General features: G+C 46.3%; 1 protein-coding gene across 1 annotated transcript; it reads left to right on the forward strand.

The window, feature by feature from the left end:
- The first annotated feature begins 115 nt into the window (after positions 1-115).
- Positions 116-7,002, forward strand: PHF5A (PHD finger protein 5A). The gene is made up of 4 exons (XM_062624243.1): positions 116-249; positions 1,733-1,756; positions 3,115-3,281; positions 6,327-7,002. Exons 1-4 carry the CDS (start codon positions 198-200, stop codon positions 6,414-6,416), a joined length of 333 nt encoding a protein of 110 aa, XP_062480227.1. The 5' UTR covers positions 116-197; the 3' UTR covers positions 6,417-7,002.
- The last annotated feature ends 4,635 nt before the right edge of the window (positions 7,003-11,637 follow it).

Here is an 11,637-nt window from a genome sequence, read left to right on the forward strand (position 1 = left end):
CGCGGACTCTCCCGAGGCGGAGGGAGGTTAACGATGAAAAGAGTTTTTTCAACATCCCTCCTCCCACCGCGCTCCTGCTTTCCCTCTCGGGGCCGCGCCTTTTCAGTCGCTGTGCTCACCCCAGCCAGGACCGGGGGCGGTTGAACGCGGGTCGAAGGTGATCGCGCGCGGCGGTGGCAGGCGGGTGACGGCTCGCCATGGCCAAGCACCACCCGGACCTGATCTTCTGCCGCAAGCAGGCCGGCGTCGGTGAGTCCCGGCGGGCTCGCACCGCACCGCACCGCACCTCACCTCACACCCGCTACGCCTGCGGGGCCCAGGGAGGCGCGGCCCCGTGTGTGTGTGTGCCGTTAGCGGCCGTTAGGCCTGGCGGGGAAGGCGCCCCGCCCCCTCCGCTGTTTTATTTCACTTTTATGTTGGTGTTTTGTGGGGGTTTCCGCCGCAGTGGGATTGGGGGTGCTGCAAGGAGGCTGCTGCTCTCGGAGTCCACTGCTCTGGGGTCCCGCGCCTCCTTCAATGGAGCTGAGCGGCTTCAGGGCCTGGGGAACCGCAGGGTTCTGTTCCTCGGATAGGGTAAAGGCAAGTGAGGTGGGTGTTGAACCCGTAAAGACGTGGTTTTGATGTATTTCACGCCCGTTGTGTTGGCCATACCAGTGGAGCCAGGGGAAGGAGCTGAAGGCTTTAACTCTGGGAGCATCTTTCTGTCTGCAAGATAACATTGTATTCCAGGTTATAGAATCGCAGAATAGTTTGCTTTGGAAGGGACCTTAAAGCTCACCCAGTTCCAACCCCCTGCCATGAGCAGGGACACCTTCCGCTAGACCAGGTTGCTCCAAACCCCATCCAACCTGGCCTTGAACACTGCCAGGGATGGGGCAGCCACAGCTTCTCTGGGCAACCTGTGCCAGTGCCTCACCACTTTCACAGGGAAGAACTTCTGCTTAACATCAAATCTAAATCTCCCCTGTGTCAGTTTAAAGCCATTATCCCTGTCCCTACATGCTCTTGTCAAAAGTCCCTCTCCAGGTTTCTTGCAGCCCGTTTAGGCACTGGAAGCTGCTCTAAGGTCTCCCCTGAACTTTGTTTGCATTTGTTATACCTCTTTACAGATAATGAACTTTTTTTCTTGTCAGAATTTGCTCTGATGAATCTCTTGACACTCAAACTTAACTGAATCACTATTTATTATTTGTGAATGTGTAGATCTGGTTGTTAGAACTTGATATTTATGACATTAAAATAGCTAACGTTGTTGTCAGTTTCCTATACAAGTGGTAAGACATCTGAGATAAATGTAACTACCTTCCTGTTCTGAAGAGAGGAAGGTATTTGGGCTGCCTTAAACCAAATAAACACTTGGTTAATTTCTTTTTTCATCATTAAAAGCAGTGTAAAGGCTATGCCAAGATTCATGTATAGGATTTCCTTCAGTCAAGTACATTGGCTGTGTTTGAAATGGAATAATGAATGTAGATTATCTTACTGTCAATGGGTGTTATAATGCATTTGCAATGCATCTAAACTTTGATCTTGGTGAATGTCTTCAGGAGGATACATATTGTTTTATCATAAAAATATTTGTATTTATGCTCAAACTGTTTCCGTGGTTTACTTTTTTCTTTTAAAGACTGCTCACTGCAGAAGATAATTATTTGACATTCAGGCTTGCAGTTACTTATGTTTTTTCCTGCTTCTGCCTCAAATAATTCTTTTTTGTTCTTTTTTCTTGCAGCAATTGGAAGACTTTGTGAAAAATGTAAGTATAGCTTCTACATAGAGTTGCTTGAGAACATGGTGGTGTGGTTAGAGCATCCAGTTTAGAATTGGAGATTTGGTTCCATTTTTGCTTTAACCACAAACTTGAGGTCACTCTTTGAGATGGGAACAGTTACTTGTGAATTGCAAGTGTAAATAAATGAATAATTACAAAGTTACCCTCTCAAATAGGTTGTCAGGCAAATGCATACTCTTCTAGAGAATATGCTGACAGGGTTTGCAGTAGCTGTGGCTACAGTGACTTCTTGATTGGTTGCTTGTAATCTGTAATATAAAATGATCAGCCTCATCATTTCAAAGCAGGGGGGGAAATTGCATTTTTGGAATCTGACACCTGGGGAAAGGTTCCCTTCAGCATCTAGCATAAAAAGGGGCAGGGGAGGGAGGGCACACAACATCTGGAGTTAGAGCAGGAACCCCCTACCGAATAGAGTATGATCTGTCATTAGATCCTTGTAGGGAAACAGAGGAAATAAGATGAATAGTTTGTGATTCAAAAATAGTGTGGAAAGAAGCACAGTCTGAAGCAACAAGACTGTTTACAAGAGCCCTTGGCAGTGTAACAGGTTCCCACTGGTAGCAGTTGAGGGCTGTCGTGCTGGAGATTTAGGAGCAGGTTAGATGAGCTGTTTGTGGGAGTCAGGATTAGATGCCTTGGGAACTGGTAATAGGATATGAAGCCTTTCATCCCTAGGTCAGTGTTTTGGATAAGGTCCAGCACAGCAGAGACTGTCAAAGGCATCTGTATGATATGAGTACTTGAATTTCAGTTGATTCCTTGTGAGAAAGCAAGAGCTACTTTTGTGAAGTGGCTGTTTATGCCAGTTTGCCCTTTCTTTGGCCTTCTCACAGATGAAGGATTAAAGGGACTATGAGTACAATCTCTTACCTCATTGAGGATAGTAACCCCAGGCTTTTGTTGATGTGGCACTGTAAGAGAAACTTACACTGCTGCTGCTGTGTAGGTAAGGACATTAGTCCTGTCAGTCCAGCTTTTAGTTTTCTTCACAAGTGAAAAACTCAGGAAAAGTTCTAGAGTAAAAATAATCCAAGCAGGTTTTGGCTAATCACAGAAGTGACTTTGAGTTCCTTCTCTGATTGTGAATGCATGAATGCATAAATGAAACCCTCACATATTACAGGCTACTGGCCCTTGTTCCTCCTAACTCTGGGTGCAAATACAAAGTTGCACCCTGTGCAGGATAAACTCATGCAATTCAATTACATTGTCTTTGAATGTAGAGGCAAATTCTTTGATTCGGAAGCTTTTCCTCTTTGATGAGAGTGTGGAGAAAAGGCCAGATTGTTCTATAACCAGCGGCTCTGCTGTATTTGCAGGTGATGGCAAATGTGTGATCTGTGACTCCTATGTGCGGCCCTGCACCCTGGTGCGCATATGTGACGAGTGTAACTATGGCTCCTACCAAGGGCGCTGTGTGATCTGCGGAGGACCAGGAGTGTCTGATGCCTACTACTGCAAGGAGTGCACCATCCAGGAAAAAGACGTACGTTGGCATCCTGTCTCCTGTTGAATCGGTTATGTCTTTATTTAGTAGCCATGCTTTCCTTAAGGGTCTTGGAGATACTGAAATTAGTGTTGGACTAGGGATGCTTGGGTTCCACTACCAAAATTGGCACTGGTTTTCATTACTTCCTACCTTTCTTCCCCTGATGGTAGTTTGCCCTGTTTACAAAGCATTTTGAGGTATTGGAATTCTTTTCATCCCAAAGGGTCTTTGACTGCCTTGCACTCACACTCAAGGCTCGCTTCCTCCACGCACTGCTTGTTACCACTTTAAGTTGTTGTGTTACCGGATCTCTCAGCTTAGGTTTTACCAGGGTCAGAGACATTCCAGACACTGCAAACACACTGCTAGGAGCAGCTCCTCACTGGAAGTCCATTATCAGCCACTGACCAAGGGCACGTACAGTATCATAAGGCCTATGGAATTGCCACCTGTGTTTCCTTTTGGATAACAGCATAAAGATAGACCTTAGTATCTAGTGTCTGCATTTTATTCCTTTTTTTGTTTGGCCTGTATTGAAGACACCTTTTTTTTTGCTAACATTTTTTGGTGTGATGATCCCTTATTTCTATTGTCAGTGCTATAATCTTTTTATGATCTTGTGCTGAGACATTTAACATGCATTACTCTGCATGTTAAATGAGGCAGCTCTTTACCCACTTTAAAGTATTTGTTAATATCCAACACGAGTGCAGGACGTGAAGAACTACAAATGAAGTGGTAGAAAGACTTTTGGGAAGAGCAAGAACATTTGCAGTATCCCCAGAATACGGGCCTGATAGCTGTGAGAGTATCTGTTAAAGGTTGTTTGGCTTTTGGTTCTTCGCAAATGCCATTTCCAGCATACCTTAATGACTGGAGGACATGCTGAGAGAATGGTTCAGATTGTTACAGGAACATGCTCAGCTGAGTGAGTTGCTGATTTAATTCTCTGTGGTACCTACCTTTTCTCTAGAGGCCTGCAGCTAAATTCAGGACAGGGGTAGGTGCTCATTTGAGTTTAGTCATTGCATCCGACAGGACCATAATATTTCTTAGTATCAAGGTAAGGATATGAAGACTGTGATAGTGGTGCTGCCTCCTACTTCAGAAATGCTGTGAGAAAGAGTAGTCTTGTTCACGTGCCTTTGGAACCAAGGCATCTAGCTTGATAAGTCACGAGTAAAATAAGCTTGATTTTATTCCTACCAATTCATATTAATTCCAAACAAGTATTTTTCATAACCTAAGCTCACTTGTAGCTTACTGTCTAGTTCAGGTGTGAAATAGCCAGCTGCTCTGCAAGGGAGGATTATAGAAAATGTAGAGGTGGAGGAGCAGGAGAATGATGTCAGAACTGAAGAATTTGTAACAGCTGGGTGAAGGCTGCTGTGGATGAAGGCAGTTGCTCTGTACCAGCAAACTCAAATGTTGGGGATTATTACAGATGTGAAGTTGCAGATCTGAAGCTGGTCGGACATGATTGGCTTGCAGGATTGAAAAGTGCTGGCACAGGTGTAGGGTGCTCAGAATGAGTAAAGTTAAGTATGCTGCTGTCAGTTATGGTAGCTGGTGCTGATGTGAATAAGAAAAGCAGATGGACAGAACCGTATACCTGAAGCTCTAACACTCCAAGGTTTCAGTCACAACACTTCCATCATCCTCAGAGAAAGACTGGAAAAGGTAGTGAAGCAAGAAAGCAAATATTAAAATGGAGGGAGGAGGTGGAATTCTGTTAGGCACCAGGCAAAGGGCCTGGTTACTCTTGGTTCATTTGTTCTGGTGGAGGGAGGAATGGGGTATTGTTTCACTCCACTTCCATCTGTGGGTAAGGACTGAAATCCTGCCTTGTTACCAAGGACAGCTGTGAGTTGTTTTCTTGGGGACAGAAGCATGTTCATGTGCTGCCTCCTTAGGAGGAGGTGGAGGAATGAACAGAGCCCTGCAATAATACTGTCAGGATTGTCACAGACTCCCTGGGTCGTGGGAGGTAAGGCTTGGAAGAGTCCTACTCTTGAGGTTCAAAATCACATAAGCAGACAGTAGCTGGAGATGGTTTGTGGCAAGTGTATGGGGGAGGGATGATTTTCCCCCTTCTGTTATTTCTACCGTGCAGACCCTTCCCACTGGGTTGCATCTCCTGCACAGGAGCAGGAATTGGTGGGGCAGCTTGGATGCAGTTTCTGTAGCATCTGACATCTGCCCAGAGGCTTTCTAAATCTAATGCACTCAGGCTTACACAATGGTCAAGGACACATGTTCCTCTGCCTGCTGCCCCCACCACCACCACAGCTGCTGTTGCCAGCCAGAGCATTTTGCTCCCAAGTGTTAAGCAGATGCTGGGCTCACGTGGCCCATGGGCAAATGTTCCCTGGTACACCAAGAGGTGCATCTGTGATTTGTTTTTGCAGACACATCTCTGAGGCGCGTATCTCCCACTTTCCTTCTTGCTTTTCGTGTGCCTTTTCTCCCATAGTCCACTGAGATTTAGGTACAAAAACTTAATTCCATGTAGCTGCTATGAATAGTTGTCCTCTCTCAAGATAACCATATAGCCTCTGCAGAAATCAATCCAGGATGCAGGAAAGCCGAGATTCATCTCTCCTGTCACAGCTTAGAGGGATCCCTAATCACGAGAATGGTTTGGTGACATCTAAAGCAACAAGATTCTTTTTGCCTAAGGAGGAGAAAGGTTATTCCTCTGGGCCCTATGAATCCTGCATATTCTCATTTAGAAAGAATACAGTCCTGAGGCACTGAGCATTAAACTGCTGATGTTACAAGAGCTGTTCGCCATCGTCACCCTGGAGATAGAGAAATATAATGTCCTAGACTAATGTTAAAAAGGTGTCCATCCTCTTCTCTGTTCCACTACTCTCTTGCTGGTAGTAACCAGATTTGAAGGGCAGTTTGTCTGCACAGGTATTCAAAATGTGTGTTGCGGATAGAGTGAGGAGTATGGGAACTGAGAACCTACTAGAACTATGTAAGTGACAATGTTGTGTTTATGAATCTCCTAACGTGCATCCCCTTTTCTTCTTACAGAGAGATGGTTGCCCTAAGATTGTCAACCTGGGCAGTTCCAAGACAGATCTCTTCTATGAAAGGAAAAAGTATGGCTTCAAGAAGAGGTGATCCTATCTGTACATGGCTACACCTCATGTCAGGTTGGCAAGAGGGTCTTGGAACATCTCTGGACTTTACAAGTATTGAAAACTGGTGGATTATTTTTCTATAAAGCAGTACAAATTCAATGGTATACTTGGGGTTGGAGAAATAACAGACTGAGTGGGGACTGAAATCTGATCAGAACTATCAGAAAGAACAAATGAGGATTACTATCTCTTGCCTTTCCAGAAGTTCTGCTATAAAAATCTTGGTGGGCAGCTATTTACACATGAAGACCAGCTCAGTAAAAAGCAAGTGCCATTTGTGGCATGGGGAAACATCTTGGGGTTGTTTTTACCAGGCCTCCTCTCAATTGTTTGAAATTGCCCCATGCATCAGTTCTGAACAAGAGGGCATCAAGCCCATGTGTCTGCTCCCCCTCCTCCAGTATATTTCCATGCTGCCCTGTTTTGAAAGGAACTTGCTTGTGGCTGGTGTTTTCCTAGGGAGAGCACAGCTGTTCCATGTTTGCTTTGACAGATTAATCCAAGGCTCTTTCTTGTAACCAATTTTGTAGGATGCATATCAATAAAGCGTCTTCTTTTTGGTTTTATTTTTTGTATAACAAGGATTTCTCTCCAGTTCATTCTGTGCTTAGCCTCTCTGGAGCTTTCGGGGACACACAGGATTAACCCAGCTAGAACTGCACAATGGGTTATCTGGTTTCTGACAGTGTCTGCTTATGGCCACGTGATGTTGCTGCAAGGAGCTTCAGGGAATGGCTATTGCTTTTGTCTGCCTGTGATCCTGACCACTGATCATTTTGTCGTGTAGCGTGAGGATCGCTGAGCTTGTAACCCTTATCCAAGCTAATACGGCTGTGGTTGTTGTTTCACCATGCAAACATCCAATCCCTTTCTAAAACCTAACTAAGCTATTTGACTCGCTATACTGTTCTTGTGAATAAGTTAAAGCCTTCCCTGCTGTAACTGGAAACCAACTATTGTGTTCTAGGCTATGTGTGCTGGAAACCAGAGGCTGCTTGTTTGTCAAATACCAGTACAGGCTAAAAGCAGTCTGTTGGCTCAGCAGAGACCTCGGAACTGGTGCTTTTATGCAGAGGAGGAACTGAGTTCCCTACTAGTGTGCGCACTCCTCAGATGTTTAAATCAAGGCCCAAGCTCAGCATGCTCTGTAGCTGTTAAAGCCTTCACAGTCTAAGCACAGCCTGTGGTACAGTAACGAGATTCTCTTTGTGCAGCCTTGGAGGGCAGAGCCTGTTTTGTACTCCCTCCACGATTTCGGTTGTTCCCGAGGCTAGTACCAATTCCTCTAACTCCTTGTGGTTTAAATGCCTCTTCTACCTGCTCCAGCCATTTGGGTAGGAGTGAAAACAAGGAGATAGGTTGTGATCATCCTTCCTTTAAAAGTCATTTCTTCCTGTTGCAGTTAGCTCTAGCTATGACTGGTCCTGCAGCTATCACAGCTGCTCCTCCCTGTCCCCTCTGCCACAGCTATTAATTCTCTCAGGTTTCCCTTCAAAGGTTTTTGCAGTGCTGAGAGTATCTCTGTGTCCTCATCCCTGCACCATGGTTCCCTTACACAACCTCTGGTTAATTTTTACCAACACAGATGCCATTTGCCAAGATGTTCAGAGCAAACTGGTTCTTTGGTTCCAGAAAACCCTCTCTCTCAAAGCAGTTCAACCTGACTAAGCAGCTGCCTCTTGTTCCTGACTGGGGCTCCCATGTCAGGGCCATTATCAGCCGTGTTAAATTCTATATTTCTTTAAAAGCAAGGCATGATGTGCAGATTTTTTTGTACCTGGAACATTATCACTTCAACCAGAGTTTATCACTTGCTCTCACTCAGGCCACCCAAGTTATCACTCTATGAATGCAGAAGGTTTTACATAGTTTTTTTTTCCCCTGAAGTTTCTAAGGTAACAAAAGTTGTTCAGTGAAAGTAGAGAAGAGAAGAAAAGAAGGTTGAATTATTTCTTTTGTCTTGGAATTACTGCCCCTGGGGCAGGGACCCCTAGAAGATCCAATTTTAGAGCAGCCCTTGTTCCCAGTCATTCAGCAGGATCAGTCTGGCAGGGGTTACTATAGAGATACAAGTGTCCCCATCCCTTCCCCCACCCCCAAAAATGGCTGAGCTGTACTTACTTTCTTGGCACTTCGGGTGCCCTCACTCTGGCTGCTGGGTATATCGGGCTGCATTCTGGCAGCTGTGAGAGTTAAGCTGCCATTTCTAGTTGTTCTGAGTCACTGGGCAGGTGGAGAAGGGGAGGGATAGGCTTTTTCCCCTTTGCCTTGTTTGCTCAGACAGCTCTGGGGAGAACGCCAAATGCTACTGGGGCTGGATCAGGTCAGTGCTGCTGCCTTTCTGGTACTTTCAAGAGCATGGACGGGACATTGCCCTGAAGCTGCTAATTCAGACAAGGGTAATGGATACAGTTGGGTAACACAGAAGAACTCAGACTTGCTTGCATGGTAATGATTTCTGTTCACCAGCAAATAAAACCCAGGCAGGGCCCCTAGGAAAGTGTGGTATTTTTTTACCTAAACAGATTTTAAAGTACTTGTTCAGTAGAAGGAGATTTCCTGGCAGTAATGGTGACCAGAGCACATGCTTAAAGGGCAAGCTTCCTTGCACGGTTTGGAAATGAGATGGGAGGTGTCCTGCTACTGTGTGCCTGCCAAGCTCTGGGAGGGCTACATCAGCCTTTGGAGTCGTAAGCCACCCAATTCAGGGGCTCCCTGGCTGCCATGGGCAGGGGAGGGTGGAAGGGACACAGGGCTGTGTCCCTGCGGCAGCTGAACACCCGTGGTGCTGCTTGCAGATCCTAACTGCACGGAGCTAAAGGTCTCTTCCTGCTGTTAACTTTTCTAGGTAGGGTTAATGGCTTCTTTTTTTTTTTTTTTAATCAAAAGTTTGCTATGTAATAAGTAAAAAAATCCCTTTATTTTGCATGTTTACACTGGGGGAACGATGACATGAAGCCTCTTGGCCTATTAAGTAATTGGCCTCTCAGTTACCAGTACTAACAGAGCATCACTGCATTCTGAAACGTAGATGTTCCCTGTTAGATGCCTCTTCAGGACACCTATCAGACGCAGCTACAACTGAGCTCAGCAAATAGCTCTGTAACACACCTTTCAATCACCTAGACCTTGTCTTGACAAAGCCTTTGAGCCCCAGGTGTCACCCTGGGGTGGGCAAAGACCTGGAGTCTGCCTGTGAGCAGAACAAAATCCTCCTGAAGCCTTACCTGCATGGGAGCTGTTATTTTCTCATTAGAGGCTTCAGCTGGAGATGTTGTTTGCCTGGTTCAGTAGCAGGAAAGAATTTTTCATTTCCTTGAGGTCGTCACGTGAATTGACTGTAAAGAGGATTCAGGGTACAACAGCACTTAATTACACCCGACAATAACCCGACTGCCCTTCCTGGGCATTAAAGAGCTCCATCCCGGTGGTTCCCTCCCTCCCTCCCCACACAACACACATGATCCAGGAGCTTTGTGTTGACCCAACAGCCAAATGGCCAGGAATGCGTGAGTTGGTCGGGTGACAGAATTCCTCTGCCTGCATGTGTACCGGGTAATGACAGGAGCCCAGTCAAGGCACAAGCATTTTAAAGAGCCCTAATGTGTACCACCCTCTTAGTAACACCTTATTAAAACGACAATAGAATTTTAGAAATGTAATTGCCCTTTTTTTTTTTTTCTTTCCCTTAATGATGCTAAAAATAGTGCAGTCATTTTAATTTCCCCATCTCTGGCTGACAGCTTAATTTTGTTTCCAGCAAAGCAAGGGAGAATTAAGAACAAAAAAATAGTGTTCTTTTGTAACTAAATTCCTTTTGAAACTAGGAGTGATGATGGAAACAAGGCTGCTCCTAGTAACTCTCATAAATTTTCCTCTTCTCTTTCTCCCTCTTCTTTTGCAGAAAAAAAAACAACCCTGAATTTCAAAAGGTTTTGAAATTCTTTTTTTTTTTCTTGACTCAGTTTTTTTTCTTGACTTACCAGGAAAATGAGCAAGGACAGCTCCTGCAGCACTGGGAAGGAGAGTGTTAACTGATTTCTTGGAGACGGACTTGGGGCGTGAAGGACATGTAGTGAGTGGACAAGGGGGAATGGCTTTAACCTGCCAGAGGGGGGATTTAGATAGGATATTAGGGAGTTCTTTCCTGTGAGGGTGGTGAGGCACTGGCACAGGGTGTCCAGAGAAGCTGTGGCTGCCCCGTCCCTGGCAGTGTTCAAGGCCAGGTTGGACAGGGCTTGGAGCAACCTGGTCTAGCGGAAGGTGTCCCTGCCTGTGGCAAGGGGTTGGAACTGGTTGAGCTTTGAGGTCCCTTCCAACCCAGGCTAGTCTGGGATTCTTAATGCAAGATGTTGATCAGCTTCAAAACCAGTCCTTGAGGTAAATGGTTCCTGAGAGAGGGAAGGAAGAAGAAAGGACAGACAAACCAAACCTGGAAAGATGTAGAGGATCTGTGTGGAAATGGGGCAAGAGAGGAACTTTGTATTCTTGCACTTGGAGGGGCGGTTGCTGTGTAGAATTACTTAACCAGAGGGTCACAGAGCAACTCAGGAGGCAGCTGTGATCTTTGTCCCTTTTGAAAATGGGCAAAAAATTAAACACTCAAATGTAACTATTATTGAGAAGATACAATTCCAAGCTGCAATGGGACTCGTGATAGGATTTTTCTCGAGAATTCTTCAGAACCAAAACAACCAGAACACTTCATTGCTGCTCCTGGGACTGTTGTAGCTTCTCTAGTCATCAAGGCTGACTCTCCATCCTTGGTCTGCCTGTTTCAGCTCCAAGGACGATGCCAAACGTGTGGCAGGAGAGCCTGGAAGCACTGTCCCTGGTGTACCTCCGGCTTGTTTGGAGCCTCAGTCGGATCAAAAGCCACCTCGCATGTGGACAGCCAGAGGGTCCTTTGCAAGTAGCCTCTGCCCAACCCGGTGGCCTTGGGCCCTAAAATAGCGAGCCAGGCGAGTGACCCGCTTGCCAGCGGGGAGGCCGGTGCTCAGCCGCGGGGTGCAGGTGCTCTTCATTCGCCCTGACCCGGGCAGCCCCGGCGGTAGTTGTCCCCGTGGCCGTCCTTCCGCAGAGCGGCACGCAGCTCCCGCCGTGCACCGGCCGCAGCGGCTCTGCTGGCCGCGGCACGGCGGAGCCCCGAGCACCCCGCGGTGCGAGACGCGGACAAGGGAGACCGGTCAGGCCACGGCGTC

Source organism: Pezoporus occidentalis, unplaced genomic scaffold (assembly GCF_034315485.1).
Source record: "Pezoporus occidentalis ecotype Australia unplaced genomic scaffold, CSIRO_AGI_Poc_V1 ctg263, whole genome shotgun sequence".
In the NCBI taxonomy this organism is placed as follows: domain Eukaryota; kingdom Metazoa; phylum Chordata; class Aves; order Psittaciformes; family Psittacidae; genus Pezoporus; species Pezoporus occidentalis.